The sequence below is a fragment of the Trachurus trachurus genome (genome assembly GCF_905171665.1).
Source record: "Trachurus trachurus genome assembly, chromosome: 13".
Lineage (NCBI taxonomy): Eukaryota > Metazoa > Chordata > Actinopteri > Carangiformes > Carangidae > Trachurus > Trachurus trachurus.
The window spans coordinates 6,135,071-6,154,050 of record NC_139892.1 but is presented as its reverse complement, the minus strand read 5'-3'; the positions used below and the strand labels follow the sequence as shown (position 1 = coordinate 6,154,050).

The window sequence follows — 18,980 nt, the reverse complement described above, 5'->3', positions numbered from 1 at the left end:
CCTAGATGTTACAGTTTCCTCTTTCCTCCCTCCTCCAGTTGTATATTGTTACATATTATAGACACTTTCCCTTTGTACAAAATTTGGTAACCCTTTCATTTACAGGCCGTTAATTACGTGATAATGTCAAGAAATGGCCAAGAAATAACAATTCATTGCGTAGTAATGTCAAGATACAGCCTAGAAATAACGGTCAGTTTCATAGTAGGGTTGCACGGTATACCGGTACTAGATTGGTACCGGGGTACTAACGCATTTAAAACGGTACCATACTGCGCTTAGATGGGACCGGTACTTTCATTCTGCGCCGCCAGCAGCGGTGACGTCGCCGCGTGAAGTCGCCGCATTGTAATTTGAGCCGCGAGGAGCGAGAGAGCGAGTCACAAACGAAGCAAGGTGCTTTTTATCATTACCGTTACAGCGCCACCTGTCCATGTGCCTGTGTTTGTGTGTGTGTGCGCCGCGCGCGATAGAGAGACGGCCGCCACAGCCTCGTTAATAAGTTTTGTTTTTACCGCGGATCACCACTGGCTGCATGCTCTCTCTCTCTCTCTCTCTCTCTCTCTCTCTCTCTGTCTCTCTCTCTCTCTCTCTGTGAGTGAGTGAGCACGGCGAAGCAGCGCTACGCAGAGATGAATTAACGGAACGATATTGCGTTGATGGGGGTGGGGGGAACAGAATCAATTTGGTCTACATATGGGAAACAATAGGTGTATGTTTGAGTAACATGAACATTTGTGTTTCATTCTATAAACTACTGATAACAATTTCTCCCAAAAATTACAACTGGTCAAAATAACAAAAAAAGATGCAGTGTTTTCAGACCTCAAATAATGCAAAGAAAACAAGTTGATGTTCATTTTTAAACAGACATTTTTTAATTTAGGAAGAGTTCAGATGAATATAGATGGAATGTTAATCCTGCAGCAGCAGTAACTGTTTACTGATTTCCTGTTTTATGGTCCAAAATTTTTCTATTAAAATAAAGCCAATAATGACATTTTTTGTGTTCTCTTTTTATGTGGAAAAGTACCGAAAAGTATCGAAAAACATGTTGGTACCGATACCGGTACCAAAATGTTGGTATCGTGACAACACTATTTCATAGTAATGTCATGTTTTTCATAAAGGCAAAAGATACACATGCTTTTTATGCTTTTTCAAGTCCTTGCAATTGACGGTTATTTCTGGGCTATTTCTATGCAATCAATCGTTATTTCTTGGCTATATTTCTTGACATTATTATGAAATTGACCGTTATTTCTAGGCGCAACTAATTGTTATTTCTTGGCTGTTTCTTTACATTATCGTGTAATTAAAGCTTCAGTTGGTAACAATTATCCAGTCATATTTGCTGAAACTGTCACTATATTCTGATAGTCGGACATTAAATGGGTAATTTAGGACAATATCCAACTCCTCTGGCTCCACCAACAGCCTGTAATCGTATTTGGAAATTTCAAGACAATACACCGTCAGCTCCCTTTTTTCACCTCTGTCAACCCCCCTCCCTCCCTCCACACACGCAGAAACACACAAGAAGAGTGTGTTGTCTGTGTGTGCCTGTGTGTATCTGTGTGTATCTGTGTGTCTGTGTGTGTGTGGGGCGCTTGGCAGAGGTTCATAAAGGAACCTGACGGTGTATTGTCTTGAAATTTCCGACCAAGTCGTGGAGTTTACTTTCACTTTCGTCACCTTATACCAACTGGAGCTTTAAAGGTACAATATGTAAGAAATCTAAAGCAACTGGCCATAAAATCCTCCCAATATGTCACAGAGACTCAGGAATAATGTTCATATAACATGATGAACTCACCAACAACAATAGTAAAGCCAGAGTATTCGCATTAAAAATTCTTTTTTTGCAGACTGCAAATCATGTTTATGTTTTGAATTTAAGTGTTGGCATGTCGCGCCACCTACAGTAGCCCTCTCTCCCAGTCACGCAGCGTCAGCGGCATTTCAGCCTCCGGTCTGGTCCACTGAGCTGCTGCTACGACTGGGAGAAAAAACGAGATCGCTGTGTTTTGAATTTGACTGCAGTAACCGTTTTTGGCCACATTCTTACATATGGTGCCTTTAACGGCCTGTAAATTAAAGGGTTACCCAACAGTGTTTTATACTTTGTCCACCTTTGAAGGCAGAGGAGCCTCATAATCAGCAACAAACTCATAGTATTGTCATGTTAATTGACAACGAAGGGGAAACACTTTAAACACTTTAAATCCTGTTTTTCTTCACAGATATTCAACTTGTTGCCTGTCACCAAATCATCTTATATTCCACACGAGGTGCAGGATCCTGTCCAATGCTTGCGTGTGAGACAACGACGGTACATTATGCCTCATCCTTCCGAAAGAGACGATGCTTACACAGTTTTTGAGGTACTTAACTATAAAGATTATTATTTGTTGTGCTCACAGTATTATCGCTGTAAAATTCTTCAACTTTCCTGGTCATGTGTTGTTGGATTAACAAGAATTTAGGGATGAAGATGGCAACAGACTTGTTCATCCGGATACCTTCATGCCTCATGTTCAGAGGAAGGGAATACCACCAAGGCAACTATGGTAACTTATCTTTTTCTGAATTTCTGGTTAATGGTGTCAATGCTGTCTAAAAATAATATACTTCCTGTTTTCTTCCCAGGTATGCGCAACAGATATTACGATGTTCCTGTAGTAGCCAGGATGAATGTTGTTGGAGTGGGAGGTGTTGGTCCTGGAGCCTATCCTGATCCTCCAATAATAGAGACCGTCCGCACTTTCTTCCCTGAGACCTGGATCTGGGACCTGGTGGAAGTGGGGTGGGTTTCAATTACCAAGGGTTTTTTAATGAGAGAATTAGGTCATTGTGTGCAAGGACATAATTTGCTACAACCTTTTAATACTTAAGGCAAGGCAAGGCAATTTTACAAACAGTTTGTCTCAAAGGGCTTTACATATCACAACACAAGAAAACCCTTTTAACAGAGAAAACATTGTAGAAACCTCAGGGTGAGCAACAGAGGACGGGTCCCTCACCCATTTAATCATATTTGTATTGAACCAACACCTTTTTAATTGAACAATTTCACATTTACACATTATTGTTTTTTATGCGACAGTCACAACTGGTTTTAAGGTTGCAACTAGGGATGCACATTTTGAATTTTTTTTCTGACCGATAACCGACGCTCGTTAACCGATTATTAACCGTTAACCGATAAGATTAAGAATCTTGCGGCGCACGGCCAAAAAAAAAAAGTTAAATACACACGTGCGCCGCGACAGCTGATCAGTGGGCTCTGTCTCAGCTGATCGCGCTCTGGAGGTTAGATCGTCCAATGTAGAACTGTATTTTTTATACAAAGTGCAGCCAAACACCAGGCTGAAGGAGCAGCAGAGCTCCTCTGACAGCTCCTCTGTGGAGCTGCAGGAGACCTGCAGGTGAACAGGCTGGAGAGCAGCGACGTCCTCTTTTTTTTTTTTTTTCAGCGTCGTTGTTACAGGTGATGCACATCTATGTCCGTGTACGTTACATTTATTGTCTGATCTTCCTTCATGGGGGCTGCTGCACATACTGTCAGTCCTCCTGTGGAACTTTTTGCTGCGAAATATGACTGAAGGCACGTGAACTTTGCACGTGTCGACACGCCCCCATGAGTTGACGACATAAGGAGCTAATAAAATAAATAAATAACCGATAGTATTAATCGGTCAAAGTTCTTGTTATCGGTTAACGGTTAAACAGTTAATCATGTGCATCCCTAGTTGCAACTGATCAGTTTTTACAGTATATCAGAGTTAGCCATGAAACCGTGGAAAAATGCTTCAAATTACAAACCCCAAGCCCACAGATATACACCAGGTGTACACACCTCATTTATCTGCTCACATTGGGCCTCATTTACCAATATCTTATTCAGTATTTTCTTGAATTCTTTCTGAAATCGTTCGTTCTTATGAAATTTCACAAATTAATGAATGTGGAGAGAACACAAACATCCCAAAAAACATTTAGTTGGGTGCTGGATCTGAAAAAAGCGGCTCGAAACGTTACACTTGATGAATATCCTAATGGGAGCTTTATGGTGTGCGGATCTCCTTATTATTTTTCACTTAAATTAACGAATGCCATCTCCTTGTAAGTTGAGAGTGTGTGCCAGGTGATCCTAATTAACACAGGATTAGCAGGTAAACGCCCCATTAAAGCCTGTAAAAAAAAAAAAGGCATGAGACTGCAGCGACGTGTGCACCCAGAAACCACAGAGAAGGTGAAGTAAGAAAGAAAGTTAATAAAACCGAAAGAGGGAGCACCTGACTCCACATTTAAAAATAATTGTAGTAGTGCTGAAGAGGAGGTCCATTGTTTTCTGTGACTGATCTAGTGTCTGTCAAAGCAATTTATTTGTAATTTTTTAATTACAAATGTCTGTGTTTCTGTGTCTGTCCATCCAGAGAGACTGGGAAAAAGGACGTTCCCATCACCGTCCCAGACACCATCACCACCTGGGAGACGGAGGCTTTCTGTTTGTCCCCTCAGGGTTTTGGCTTGGCTCCTCGTAAAGAGATCACCGTCTTCCAGCCTTTCTTCCTGGAGCTCACCCTGCCCTACTCCATCATCAGGGGGGAGCACTTTGAACTGAAGGCCACCGTCTTCAACTACCTCTCCAAGTGCATCATGGTAATGAATGTGCACACATAACCCTAACCCTAGCATCACAGTGACGTTAACATAAGTTAATATCCCTTGTTTGGACCCAATCGTGTTAGCATGTTGATCTTTTGATGAGGATAGATGAAATTATGTCGATAAAATCCAACATAAATGCAGTTCATGGGTCTTTACATTCATTGTAGTGCAGTAAATGTCACATGATTTCCCTTCTTAGGGAAACTCTGAGTGCCTTTAAGTTGAAGAATAAGCAGCACAAAGTAAAGATGATCGACAATAGGTGTAGAATTCAACCCCTCCATACATCAAACTTCTGTTTTTTAAATCGACAGTGTGATGGTGGTGTCTCTGCAGTTCATTAACGTTAAAGCGTTTTGGTTGATTGCTACATTTATGCTCTTTGTAAATCCCTACTTTTTATGGACATTGTTGTGTCTCTCAACCACCAGGTCACTGTGACTCCAGAGCCCTCCTTAGATTACACCCTCACTCCACTTTCTGGTGACCAGTACAAATCCTGTCTGTGTGCCAATGAGCGCAAGACCTTCAGCTGGACCATGGCCCCTTCAGCCCTGGGTGAGGAGCTGCTTGACTTCTCTGTCTGTCTATGAAATCCTAGTTAGAATTTTTTTTTATTTTTAGAACTTATTGGATTTTATGATCTCTTTTTTTAGGCGCTATGAATGTGACTGTGTCTGCTGAGGCTGTGGCCTCCGACATTTCATGTGGCAATGAGGTCGTCAGTGTGCCGGACAGAGGTCGTATCGATGTGGTCACTCGATCTCTCATTGTAAAGGTTGGTGCCTTATTAGGGTCCGGGCAGCTAAGCTGCCGGGAACCTATTGTATTCCGAGGAATTCTTCTTCTTCTTCTTCTTTCTTCTTCCAAGGAAGTCATACTTCCCATGGGTGAAAACTCACCAAACTTTGCACAAAGGTTCAGTCCCATGCCAGATTCACTCAACTCCAAGGACATGTGCCCCCCCCTCCTAGGGGGGGCACAATAAGCGTTTAAATTTAAAAACTTTAAAAATTCCTACCAAACCAACGGTAGATGCTACAGTTTTGAAACTTCACCACAATGTTGCCTCAATACTGCAGAAACTTTTGTCAACTTAAACTTATTACAAATTATGAAGTACATCACTCTGTTTTTTTCAATAACTGTAAAACTTTTAAAATGTATCTCCTCCCACAATTTTTGCTCAATTGACACCAAACTTGCTGCAGAGCATCTCCAGACCGTCCTCCACAAAACTTGTTTCTCGGATTTTTGATTAAGCAAAAATTGAGCCTACAGTGCATGAAAACGTTTGACTGTAAACAGTACTGTAAACATATACCATCAAATTCTTGATAAATACATTTTCAATCTTCCTGAAAAAAAATGACAATATTCTGGAGTCATGTTTGATGAAGTCTGGCAAATATCAGAATTTTATCTCAAAAACTGAATTTTCTAGAACATTTTGAATTCTGCTCTCATGGGAACAACTGCAGTCAATGTGAGAGTGGAATTTATAAACATCATATTTTCTCTTATGAAGCAAAACACTTATCATTAAAAACAAATCACCAACATTTCCATGCTGTCAAGATGCAATTTATGTATTATCAGATTTTTGTTTAGATGACTGAATTTCTGAAATTTTGACCATTTCATCACAACAGCTGCCCGGGCACTGACTCACCTGAGTGGATAAATGAAGCTACACAGCAGGTCTCACTACCAGCCAATTAGCTCAGCGAGTTAAGAGCTGGTTCTTGGTGTCAGAGATTGTGAGTTCGAGACCAATGACAGATCAAAATGTCAGTTGTCCTCAAGCTGTTTTGCTGTCTAAATGCAATTTATGTATTAACAGATTTTTGTTTAGATAATAGAATTTCTGACTTTTTGAAATCTGCCTTGACAACAGCTGCCTGGGCATTGACTCACCTGAGTGGATAAATGAAGCTACACAGCAGGTCTCACTACCAGCCAATTAGCTCAGCGATTTAGGAGCTGGTTCTTGGTGTCAGAGGCTGTGGGTTCGAGACCTAGCAAGGGTGATGATGATGATGATGATGATGATCCAAATAACTTGGACTGGACCATGTGCGAAGGCTCCTAACATCTTAGACTCATAGTAGATGTTTGACAAATATATATCATTATTTTACCTCAAAAACTGATTTTTCTTTTTACTGTGGTTTCAAATCTGCCTACACGACAGTGAATGGTTTAGTCGTGAAGCCACTGTTGCTCTGTCACTTGTCAATTAGCTCAGTGCGATAGACAACGGTCTTTGGTTCCAGAGGTTGTGGTTTCAATCCTCAACTGATGCAAATTGAACATTATAAGGTCAACTGTCTTGTCTTCCTAAACTCCTGTTTGTTGCTCAGAATTGCCTAAATTTGCCCAAAAGTAGCCCGGACCCGACCCATCGCTGCGCAGCAGCTATAATTATTATTATTATTGGCATTGACCCAAGATGAGGACTTGGTAACTCACACTGTTCCCTTCCTCCTTCTCATTCAGGCTGAAGGAACCGAGAAGACAAAGACTCACAACTGGCTGCTCTGTCCTAAAGGTGGGTTTGGCTAGACATTTGGACCAATGACAGACAGATGCTGTTAGTTAGAGAACTGTATTAGAGTGTGCATCTAAAATCTAATGAGGTTGTTTTCATATATTTAATCAATAAGATGTTATAGTTGAACTGACACACCAGGTTTTGATAGCACTGATCCTCATGATCCATTTACCACTATTAAATCTAAATGACGTGTTTCTTTTGGTCTTGAGTGCTGTTTGAGCTCCTGTTCTCCGTCTATACACAGGAGAGGCTTTGACGGAGGAAATAGACTTACAGCTCCCTGAGAATGTGATTGTTGGATCTGCTCGTGCTTCACTATCAGTCCTGGGTAAACCACTCTGACCGTCACTGGTTGTCTTTTTAAAATCAGGTTTGTTTTCATGTTCAGTCTTGAGTGAGTCAGTGTTTTTACACAGGCGACATCTTGGGCCGAGCCCTGAAGAACCTGGATGGGCTGCTGCAGATGCCGTATGGATGTGGGGAGCAGAACATGGCGCTCCTGGCTCCCAACATCTACATCCTCCAGTACCTGAAAAACACACAGCAGCTGACCCCAGCCATCCTGGAGAAGGCCACCAACTTCCTGAGCAGCGGTGAGCGTCAACATCAGCAGAAGCTCTGTCATGTGTGGGAAATGAGCCACCATTTAATTTAAATGAGCGACTATATAGTATCATTGGTGTCCTGGAGGCAGAGGGCTTTTAGTGCACCATTGTTGCCTCAAACTGTCATTCTGTTCACATTATTCCCTATTAAAATTGTGTTTCTAATGTCATATACAGGCTACCAGAGACAGCTGAACTACAAACACAGTGATGGCGCTTACAGCACATTCGGATCAGGAATGGGAAACACCTGGTGAGCAGATCACTACTCATCAATCATTATGGTTATAATTTACAGTTTTTCTCAATCGCTTTGGTGCTTTTCTCACATCACTCTTAACATTTGCACAACAGTTAGTGCATTTCTCAGATCAATAATTGCAAACTGCAAAACCTAGTGGATGACCTGCAAAAGCGCGGCACTTGCTAAAAATGGATTGTCCATCCCTCAAAAGCAAGTACTCATGTCAATGAAACTGTCAGTGTCGTCAAAATGAGAAGTCCTGACACCATCGATTATGAACAAGATAGTCAAATGGCTTTGTCATGTTTTCATTATGACACTTTATTCTCTAAGTGTTTTCCAATGCAAAAAGTGATGATACTACCTGAAGATGCTCAAGACAGCACTATACACTACTTGTACAGCCATGTGAAAACTACAGTAAAGTTACACATTACTGTATTTAGTGGAGATACTGAATATGTATGTTTCACATTTCTACTGCATATGCTCTTTGCAATTCTGATTTGTTCACAGCATTGTGCAAAGGAAAAATACACTGCAGTCATCTACAACAAACATAAGAAACACTCTTTGGGTACAACTTTACGTAAACAATGTTGCAGTACATATAGTAACTGAACCTACAGAGTACTGTAAATCATTCCTGCACATCCAGACGTTCCAGTCACATTTTCATCTACATCACTCAATTGTAGCGATTGAAACAGATTCAATATTCCCAAAGATACAGTAATGTCATCCTTACATTGTATCTCTTTCAACCTTATGCCATTGTTTGTAATCACCATTGCACAAATGTCTTGTTCTTGTAGCAGAGTAAAAAGGGCTCAGTCTCTTCCACCTCTGTGAGGTTGTCTTGTAATCCTATGTGATGCAGAGTAAAATTACAGTAATGTACAGTACATGTACTGCATCAACCATTATTACTGTAGTGTACAATACTGTAAAAGTGCTTCCTACTTGTAAAATGCTGTAGTACAGTACAGTACTGTAAAGATGGGAATCTTTACTGTGGTTGCTGTAATACATTACAATACAGTACATCTGTTCTCTAGTGAAGCTGTAAGTCTAAATGTAAATGTAAAAAAGTTCTTGTCCCACTGTATCTTACAGTAATGCCTGACACAATGACAGCAGTGCAGATTGTTTGGTGCTGAATTACTGTCCAATACCATACTACCTGTTGTTCCTTACTGTAAATGTTTGAATAATTGAATTCACAGTGCTTCTCCCAACATTTCAAATTAGTTTGACAGATTTTGAAAACTAGTTCAATAATTTTGTATGTAATGACTCAAGCAATGAAATGAGGACTATTAGTTTTATAGGGAAAGACTATTCAGCGTTCAAAAGTATATTTCATTTTGACTGACAGGACATAAACAAATGATAATGTTATAAAACAGCAGAGAATTGTATGAGAGCAACTGATACATGTCCAAAAGCATTTGCAATTTGTTCAGAGGAAGAAGAAACTGCTACGATGATGTGGACAAATGACTACATGTTGTGGAGGTTGAACTAATAGTTATAAGAACTTTCATTCTGATCTGAAAATAGCACCAAAGCGACTGAGAAAAACTGTAACAGTATAATCATGTAATTATCTCAAACTTTTTAGGTGGTGCACCTCCTTCTTCTTCCCAACTAAGCTGATGCACCCCTAATGCCCGACACATAAAAAAAAGGCATAGTCTCTCTATAGCTGCATTTAGGCATCAAGTTTCATAAAATTAACCAGGCTACAGGCTACTGATCATAGCACAGTTCTTGAAAATATCAATCAGATCAAATTGCAACAAATACGCCACCACACAAAGAACAACTTTTTTTTTAACCAGTTTGCATCTTTGCATCTTTGCGTGTGTAACGGAGGGTCCGGGTGCACTCATTCACCCATAAAAGACATGCAAACCTGACTGCCAAGTGGTCATTGACCTCTTGGCACAATGGTTTGCATCGTCGCCAGGGTTCGAACCCCACCTGGGGCAGTCCGTACCGAAACACAACACAGAGGGCCAGATTAACATCGGCTACACTGACAGGAAGTCAAAGTAAAATGATTAATTGAGGTTAAAAACGTAGCATAGTTAAGATACAAATCTTCTTTAAATCAAACAGCTCCAGAGTCCTAGTGCTGGTTAAATCAATGACTTGTAACTAGTTCCAGGGAGAATGGAGGCTCTCTGCCTTCCACCTAGCGTCTCTTGGCTGAAAACCAACCTTGTAAGATCAGAGCCTCCGACCCGGTGTCCCAGCTCTCGTCTCTGTGGCACCGCCACAAAACACGCCCCGTAACCTGTAATCTCTTGTTTATGACAGATTGAACTACATAAATATACACGTCGTAACACTGTATATGATATATAACGTTATCTACCGCTCTATGGATTGATTTCTCACCGGCTTCGTTGGAAACAAATGCACATGGCTGGGAGGAGGCTTAGCAAAACAGCGGAAAAGTGATCGGACTTAAATAGTTCCTCATGTTTTTAATTAAAGTTTACAAATTTTCTAGAATTTTACTATTTACATTGTAAAAACACATTTCTTAGTAAAGTATGACACCATTGCACCGCCATTACCCTTTTCATGTCATGCATCCCCTGGTGGCAGCTTGAGCACCACAGTTTGGGAGTCCCTGACGTAGCCTATCCAGAGCCCTTATATAGGTCCAATGCTTCCTGTTTGGTGTTTTCTAACCTTGTTTTGTTTTTTCTCCAGGCTGACGGCTTTTGTGGTGAGATCTTTTGCCAAAGCTCAGTCTTTCGTCGTCATCGACCCAAAAAATATTGAGCAGTCTACGGTTTGGCTGAAATCTCATCAGAGAACGAACGGCTGTTTCGTTTCAACTGGAAAACTTTTCAACAACAGAATGAAGGTGAGCTGAAAATGATGGTTGATTACAAATCTGCACTTTTGAAATTTGTGAGTTTATAATTCGTTAATGCTGCCACTGTTTTCACAGGGAGGTGTGTCAGATGAAATCACGCTCAGTGCTTACATCACCGCTGCCTTCTTGGAGATGAAAATCACTGATAGTGTGAGTTTACTCATTCCAAAATATGTCTTTCTTTTCATTGCCAAACACAAAAAATGTGTATTTGACTTCCCGTAACATACATGACATAATTTCCGATAAAGGAAGAGAAGAGAGTTTTGTATTATTTTGGAATAAAATAACTTTGGCATTACAACATATTTTCATTTATAATCTGTATTACAGGAAGATGTGATGAGGAAGAGCCTGTCCTGCCTCAAAGAGTCCATCGGTGACCTCAGCAACACCTACACTACAGCTCTGCTGGCGTACGTCTTCACCCTGGCAGGAGACATGGAGACCCGTGGTCAGCTTCTGCAGCACTTGGACACAGTGGCAGTGAAACAAGGTGAGCGTCCTCCTACAGGAGATCATTCTGGCCTCACTCCCTGTGAATGCAGCTCATCTCATACCAGTTTGTTTGTGGACGACTGTTCTTAGGGGGTCTCCTCCACTGGTCTCAGACAGCAGCAGATAGATCAGCCTCTCTGTCGGTGGAGATCAGCTCCTACGTTATGCTGGCTAAACTCAGTGCCTCCCCCTCTACTGAAGACCTGGGCTACGCCTCTGGCATCGTCAGATGGTTGACGGGCCAGCAGAACCATTATGGAGGCTTCTCCTCCACACAGGTACGGCCCAAACAGCATCAAGTTGGACTTTTCTTGACTAGTATGATGGAAACAGTAGTCCTGATCAGAATCTGTGCTGTATCACCTGGTACCACCTCTTACCTCTCACCTTGTTGTAGGACACAGTGGTGGCTCTTCAGGCTCTGGCTCTGTACTCCACTCTGGTCTTCAGTCCAGAGGGTTCGAGCACAGTGACGGTCCAGTCCCCCAGTGGTCAGCTGACATTTGATGTAAACCGCAACAACAAGCTGCTCTACCAGGAGAAGACTCTGCCTGACGTGACAGGAAAGTACAGCCTGGAGGTGAAGGGCACTGCATGTGCTTCAATGCAGGTCAGTCAACACAATGTATATACGTTGATGTACGTCCTCCATATGACACTGTCCAAAGGTTGGAAGCACTGGACTGATACAGAAAAGTCAAATGATCAAGGTTTGAAGGGAAATCTTTTGTGTCTGTTTTCCAGATTTCTCTTCACTACAACATCCCAACTCCAACTGACGTCACAACCTTAAGTGTTGAGGTCAAACCCGAGGCCGTGTGCACCAGCAGATCACAAAGACCCAAACTCACTTTGAAGTTTAAGTCACTGTAAGTAATCGACGGCCAGATTCAGTTACAACAATGGCAGAAGAATATTTTTGTGACATTTTTAACAATCAAAACAGTACAGTGTGCTGAGGGCAAAGTTACTGTCTAGCTCAAACATCCGAACTGCGATTATAGGCCCCAAAGATTAAAATAGAGCGTGTATTAGACCTACTGTATGAAGAACAGGGTTTTTATGGTTCTGTTGCAGATACAGTGGAGAGGAGACCACCACCAACATGGTGATCCTGGACATCAAGATGCTTTCTGGTTTTGCCCCAGACCCAGAGTCTCTGAAACGGGTGAGATATTAGACAAAACTTCAAGCTCAATAGAAACTGATGAGTTTTCATGTGTTGATGAAGCTGAGTGTCGTCTCCTCACAGCTCCAAAGTGCCCAGCTGGTGGACCGTGTTGAACAAAAGCAGGACCACGTTATGGTCTACCTCCGGGAGGTGAGAGGGATTCACAGTGGGGATCAATGGAGGACGCTCTCCAGATGTGTTACTGATCCTGTGGTCTGTTTTTCCTCCAACAGTTACCAAAGGACACAGCCATCAACCACAGCTTAGAGCTCGTACAGGAGCTCCCAGTGCAGAACCTGAAGCCAGCTGTGGTCAAGATCTACGACTACTACCAGCCAAGTAAAACTCATACTCTCACCTTGTAATACTAAGCACTGCAAGTTTAATATTTCATTTTTAATCCATGTCTGTTCATTTTCTTCTTTCTCTCAGGTGACCAGGCTGAGACACAGTACATCTACCCTTGTCCTGCAGGTAATGATTCTTATTGATGCAAGAACACTGCAATATTTTTTACAAAACTCATTTATGACGGAAAAAGGACAATAATGATTTCAATTATTAATAAATTATAGACCGAGTCCTCATGTTGGATTGGATTACATTGTTTTTATTCTTTTGCAGCTTGAAGAGAGAGAGGAGTGTGATCTGTCCTCGGGTTATCATAGTTACCACTATATTTAAAATCAACTGTATTTTAAAGATACATTTTGTGTACCTTGTGAAACTCCATGTCTGTTTGTGTAGACAAACGTGTACAAACCAACAGCCACTTAACTTCTGTATGATCTATAATCTGTCTGAATGTGTCTCAAACTAATGCACAATCAATAATAAAGTAATGTGACATGAATGTCCCACTAAGAACTGGTCTGGTGTTTCACTGTGTTTTTCCTCTGTTTCATCTTTGTTTCAATTGTTGTGTTTTTATACCTTGTATTAATAACCTTGTATGTGTAAAAACACATACCAGAACAACATCTTAATGTAAAATACATGCAAAAAGAAGAAAGAAAAGGAGGAATTACACTGACTTCATCCCCTGATGCCTTTTGTCTCGGGAACTATAAATACCTTGGCCTTATACCTTCCACCTACCTACCTTCCACTACATGATATTGTGCTGATATTCAAGACAACGTCACCTCCTCTAGTATAACATGGAGCTATATTACGTAACACAATAATCAATAACAGAGTGTTTCACAATCAGGCCTGCACTGTATTGTTATAACATATTTTCTAGTTCATGAGTATAATCCTCCTCACAGAGAGGAATGCAAGTGTTCACAGTCCATTTTATCTCCTAACTGACATACTTCAGGGCAAATTGTTACATCATCCTTTATAATTAAATCTGAGGGTTCATTTTATTTTGTTTCTATGGGGTTGTGTATGTTAGGTGCAAAATCTTCATCTATATATCTAACACATTTTAATAAATAGTCTGTATATTGTATTATGGTGTTACATTGTTCAGGTGGTAGGTGTTTTCCAAGATTGTGTTCTCATTGTTGTTTCAATGTTATTTCTGAATATTAATCTTCTTACAGTTTGTTAAGTGTCCATACAGTACTCCAACTCTGTTTTATAACTCACACAGGAAGCCCCGACCTCCCTCCTTTTGTTTTACACCTTCTGGGTCACAATAAATGCAAAGCTACACAACTGGTTTGTCAACAGGGAAACGTTTATTTATTTTTTTGATAGTTTATATCTTTATAACATTACTCACCCCATTTAGCACAAACCTTTTATTTTGAAATCCATACATTCTAATTTCTTTTGCACTACATGTTGCTATATAGCCTATATGAAAACATACATGCTTATACACTACGAAATGTACATATAATGTAAATATATTTAATTCTTGCCTCTCAATTGGAGAAACATTGGATTTCATGTAGATTTACTTTTCTTTTCTTTTTTAACTGTACAGTTCATGGACTTTGTGACACTCTGTGGAGTACCAGAAGGTTTGGGATAAACTTGTCTAGTCTGTAGTTCATCTGTAAATACCACATTGTTTTAGCACTCACTATAACATCTTAAAAAATGAGATTAAAAGTCCATGGTTTAAAAATGAATTTATTATTAGAAAATGGACGCGGGAGATTTGCAATACCACGAGTGGCCACCGGAAGGGTGGCGCCGTATCTATGAAAAACACCAGTCTACAGGGATAACCCCTCCCGTTTTCCTGTCTGAAGTTAGTTTCACTTTGTACAGTTGTGTCGCAGTTTATTTTTATCGTGTGAAGGTAAGATGAACAGTTTAATGTTTAACACCTGTCGTTACCTGAGTTCTCTGCCCTTCAGGTTCTCATTGTGTTGTTGTTGTGTTATTATAATGTTACTGTAGCTGAGTCAGAGCTGTAACTGTAAAGTCTGGACCGACAGAAACGTGTCCGTTGTGTGGATGTTGTCGGTAGAAGCGCTGGAATAAGAGCAAGCTGTTAGTATACTGATTATCAATGACCAATACTGACTGTTGCTGTCTATCATCTACTGACCACCTCATGTTGTTATCAGGGTTTTCCTGAGTCTTTATTGATTATTTGTTTTCCACTGTTGGTCGATGTTGTTGTGAAGAATTTTTTAGAGTAGAGCAGTTGTTCAATCAACATTTTTCAAGCAGAACATTTCAGTGTTAAGCCTCAAAACTTTAGAAAAAAAAAGATATTTTTGTCTCTGTGGTAAAACAAGACATTTGAAGACGTGGCCTCAGACTGAGAGGAACTTGAACGCATCATTTGTCTGTATTTTGTGACATTTGATGGAGCAGATGATGAATGGACTGACAGAGACAATAAGTGTCAGTGGAGAGTGTTTTTCTCTCTTTGAATTTCCAGTGTGAGTGAATGAGTGAATGTTGTGATAGTAGAGCTGTGAGGTGAAATAAGTTGAGGCCCAGTTGTTGTGTGTGTAACAATCAGCTGTAGCTTGTTTGATCCAGTGGTTTTCTACAGGGACGCTGTCCACACAGAGACTGTGTCACATCAACTCAGTGGATCTCAGTCCTTGTGTGTGTCAGTGGATGGAAACAGTGGTCCATGGATCATGTTGCTGGGCTGCTCTTCACTTCACTGCAGCTCCATGACGCCATCTAGTGGACTGATAGTAGAAGTACAGCAGCTGATGGCAGCTTCCTCTTCCTCACTGCTGTGTGACTGCATTCAACTGACACTGATATGAAGCAGAGAAGAAGAGCCAATCAGTGGAGGAGCAGCTGGAGACATGATGGACATGTGAGCTGCTGTGCAGATGAATGATGTGTGTTTCCTCTGCAGGTGAAGCTACAAAGTGTGTGTGAGCTGATGTGGATGTGAGCTCAGCAGCATGGATCAGTGTGGACAGAGAGGAGGGAGCCCCCCCTCTAAGAAACGTAAAGGCAGGACCACAGGTCAAAGGTCAGAAAGACTTTTCTCTCTAAAAGTCAGTTGTTGTGTTTATTAAAAGATTGAAGATATTTTTCATCAGTTTTTCTCCAACATGCACATTTATCAGTTGTGTTGTTGTTTCAGGATCCAGCAGCAGAGACCAGACTCTCCTGAACCCAGCTGTCTGTCGTTAAAGAGTGACGACTCAAAGGAAGTTTTCATTGACTTTAAAGGAGGACGTGGATCAGCTGATCAGATGTAAGACAAAACTAACTTTTGAGTTTCTGTTGAACGTTCTTCCTGTGGAGTCAAATCTCAATGATTCTCCATAAAATCTAAGTTATAACTCAGACACACATTGTCCAGCTGCAGTAAAGAGTCCCTGCCTGAACATCCACATGTTAATAGGCAAGGCAAGGCAAGGCATCTTTATTTATATAGCACATTTCATACCAAGGCAACTCAATGTGCTTTACATAAAGACAAAACATTTAAAAAAAGAAGAAGCTTAAGACAGAATAAAAACAAACAAAACACTAAAAACAGAGTTAAAAGCAAGAGCAAATAAAAGTAAAAGAAAAGAAAAAAAGATAAAGTTTTAAGTTCACAGCTATAAGCACATGAAAAGAGAAATGTTTTTAACCTGGATTTAAAAGTGCTTACAGTTGGGGCTGATTTCAGTTCTGCTGGTAGTTTGTTCCACTTGTGTGCAGCATAACAGCTAAATGCTGCTTCACCATGTCTGGTCTGAACTCTGAGCTCCACTATCTGACCTGAGTCAGTAGATCTCAGAGCTCTACTGGGTTTATACTCTACTAACATGTCATTCATATATTCTGGACCTAAACCATTCAGTGATTTGTAAACCAGTAGCAGAACTTTAAAATCTATTCTGTAGCTGACTGGGAGCCAGTGTAAGGTCTTAAGAACCGGGGTGATGTGATCTGATCTCTTTGTTCTGGTTAAAACTCGAGCTGCAGCGTTCTGAATGAGCTGCAGCTGTTTGATACTTTTTTGGGGGAGACCAGTCAGAAGACCGTTACAGTAGTCTAGTCTACTGGAGATAAAAGCATGAATCAGCTTCTCCTGATCAGTTTGGGACATAAAACCCTTAATTCTGGATATGTTCTTAAGTTGATAAAAGGCTGATTTGGTGACTGATTTGATATGGCTGTTGAAGGTCAGATCTGAGTCTATCAGCACGCCAAGGTTTCGGACTTGGTCTTTAGTTTCTAAAGACAGTGACTCAAGGTGTTTACTGACAGCAACCCTCTTCTCTTTATTTCCAAAAACAATGACCTCAGTTTTTTCTTGATTTAACTGAAGGAAATTTTGGCTCATCCAATTTTTGACTTGCTCTAAACAGTGACATAATGACTCTATTGGACTGCAGTCATCTGGAGACAGTGCAAGATATATCTGTGTGTCATCTGCATAACTATGATAGTTGACATTAGAGTTCTGTAGAATTTGACCCAAAGGCAGCATATACAGGTTAAACAGAAGGGGTCCAAGGACTGACCCCTGAGGAACTCCACATGTCATAGCCACTCGATCGGATTGATAACTACCAATGGTCACAAAATAACTCCGTTCCTCTAAGTAGGACCTGAACCATTTTAGGACTGTCCCGCTGAGTCCTGCCCAGGTTTCCAACCTGTCCAGCAGTATACTGTGATCCACAGTGTCAAACGCAGCACTGAGATCCAACATGACCAGAACTGACACCTTGCCCGAGTCAGTGTTCAGCCTTATGTCATTTAACACTCTAATAAGAGCTGTTTCTGTACTGTGGTGAGGTCGGAAGCCTGATTGAAATTTGTCAAAGAGTCCACTGGAGTTCAAGAAGTTGCTGAGTTGATTAAAAACCACTTTCTCAACGATCTTGGCTATAAAGGGAAGATTTGAGATGGGTCTGTAATTGGTTAAAATGGTAGTATCCAATGTTCTCTTTTTTAAGAGTGGCTTGATGGCAGCTACTTTCAGGGGTTTAGGAAACGTGCCTGATTGAAGTGAGCAATTTATTATTTGCTGCAGATCTGTTTGGACAGAGCTTATAATAGTTTTAAAAAAGTCAGATGGTATTGTGTCAAGACAACATGTCGATGTTTTAAGATGCTGAACTGTTTCTTCTAAGGTTTTTTGGTCAACTGTATTAAACTCTGATATTACAGTTGATTTATTCCTAGGTGATTTTAGGGATTGCATCATTGTATTATTTTGCTGATTTGTGTTGATATTTAGCCTTATGGATTTGATTTTTTCATTGAAAAAGTAAGCAAATTCATTGCATTTTTCTGTGGAAAAGAGTTCTGAAGCTATCTCTTTTGGGGGGGTTGTAAGCTTATCAACCATAGCAAACAGAGCACGAGTGTTGTTGATGTTCTTATTAATCATTTCATTAAAGTGTTGCTGTCTAGCCTTGAATAAACCATGGTTAAAATTATAAAGACTTTGTTTGTAGAGGTCATTGTGGATTTGAAGTTTAGTTTTTCTCCATTTACGCTCAGCTTTCCTGCATTCTGTTTTCAGAGCCTTTACCATCAAAGTGTTCCTCCATGGTGTTCTCTGTCTGGTCAAGGTCATCTTAGTTTTAAAAGGTGCAATGGTATCAATGACATTTGAGATTTTGCAGTTGAAATTATCCAGGAGTTCATCAACTGTCTCTGCACTCACAGTTGGTGACATGACTATAGCCTCCATAAACTTAACACTGGTATTCTCATTTATGAACCTTTTCCTAACAGATACAGAGGGTAACTGCATATTCACTACTACACTATTTTATCGGTTGCTATCACTCTCCTGTATCTTTGACATAAATGTCATTAAATAAAAATAAAATTGATGTAGGGTAGGCTTATTGGATATGGCATTTTCAAACCTGAAAAAGAAAAGATAAATCACTGCTTTTCTAGGGCTGTCCCCAAATAGTTGAGCACTGGTCGACCAA

General features: G+C 40.5%; 2 protein-coding genes across 3 annotated transcripts in view; both read left to right on the top strand.

Moving 5' to 3' along the window:
* LOC310995816 (alpha-2-macroglobulin-like) overlaps nt 1–13,516 on the top strand; it is a 31,347-nt gene extending 17,831 nt beyond the window's left edge. For both annotated transcript variants that reach the window (XM_083984956.1, XM_083984957.1), the window contains exons 16-36: nt 2,244–2,384; nt 2,480–2,570; nt 2,650–2,806; nt 4,440–4,665; nt 5,106–5,232; nt 5,331–5,452; nt 7,174–7,225; nt 7,476–7,559; nt 7,648–7,824; nt 8,014–8,089; nt 10,808–10,964; nt 11,052–11,126; nt 11,310–11,472; nt 11,565–11,752; nt 11,872–12,084; nt 12,219–12,343; nt 12,552–12,642; nt 12,727–12,795; nt 12,879–12,984; nt 13,078–13,119; nt 13,270–13,516. In XM_083984956.1, the coding sequence (XP_083841082.1) occupies nt 2,244–2,384; nt 2,480–2,570; nt 2,650–2,806; nt 4,440–4,665; nt 5,106–5,232; nt 5,331–5,452; nt 7,174–7,225; nt 7,476–7,559; nt 7,648–7,824; nt 8,014–8,089; nt 10,808–10,964; nt 11,052–11,126; nt 11,310–11,472; nt 11,565–11,752; nt 11,872–12,084; nt 12,219–12,343; nt 12,552–12,642; nt 12,727–12,795; nt 12,879–12,984; nt 13,078–13,119; nt 13,270–13,274 (2,487 nt within the window). In that variant the 3' untranslated portion in view covers nt 13,275–13,516. The remainder of the gene's footprint in view (nt 1–2,243; nt 2,385–2,479; nt 2,571–2,649; nt 2,807–4,439; nt 4,666–5,105; nt 5,233–5,330; nt 5,453–7,173; nt 7,226–7,475; nt 7,560–7,647; nt 7,825–8,013; nt 8,090–10,807; nt 10,965–11,051; nt 11,127–11,309; nt 11,473–11,564; nt 11,753–11,871; nt 12,085–12,218; nt 12,344–12,551; nt 12,643–12,726; nt 12,796–12,878; nt 12,985–13,077; nt 13,120–13,269) is intronic.
* A 2,072-nt stretch (nt 13,517–15,588) lies between these two features.
* LOC310995830 (protein NLRC3-like) overlaps nt 15,589–18,980 on the top strand; it is a 58,652-nt gene continuing 55,260 nt past the window's right edge. The window contains exon 1 of the mRNA XM_083984990.1: nt 15,589–16,057. Coding sequence (XP_083841116.1) covers nt 15,987–16,057 — 71 coding nt within the window. The 5' untranslated portion in view covers nt 15,589–15,986. The remainder of the gene's footprint in view (nt 16,058–18,980) is intronic.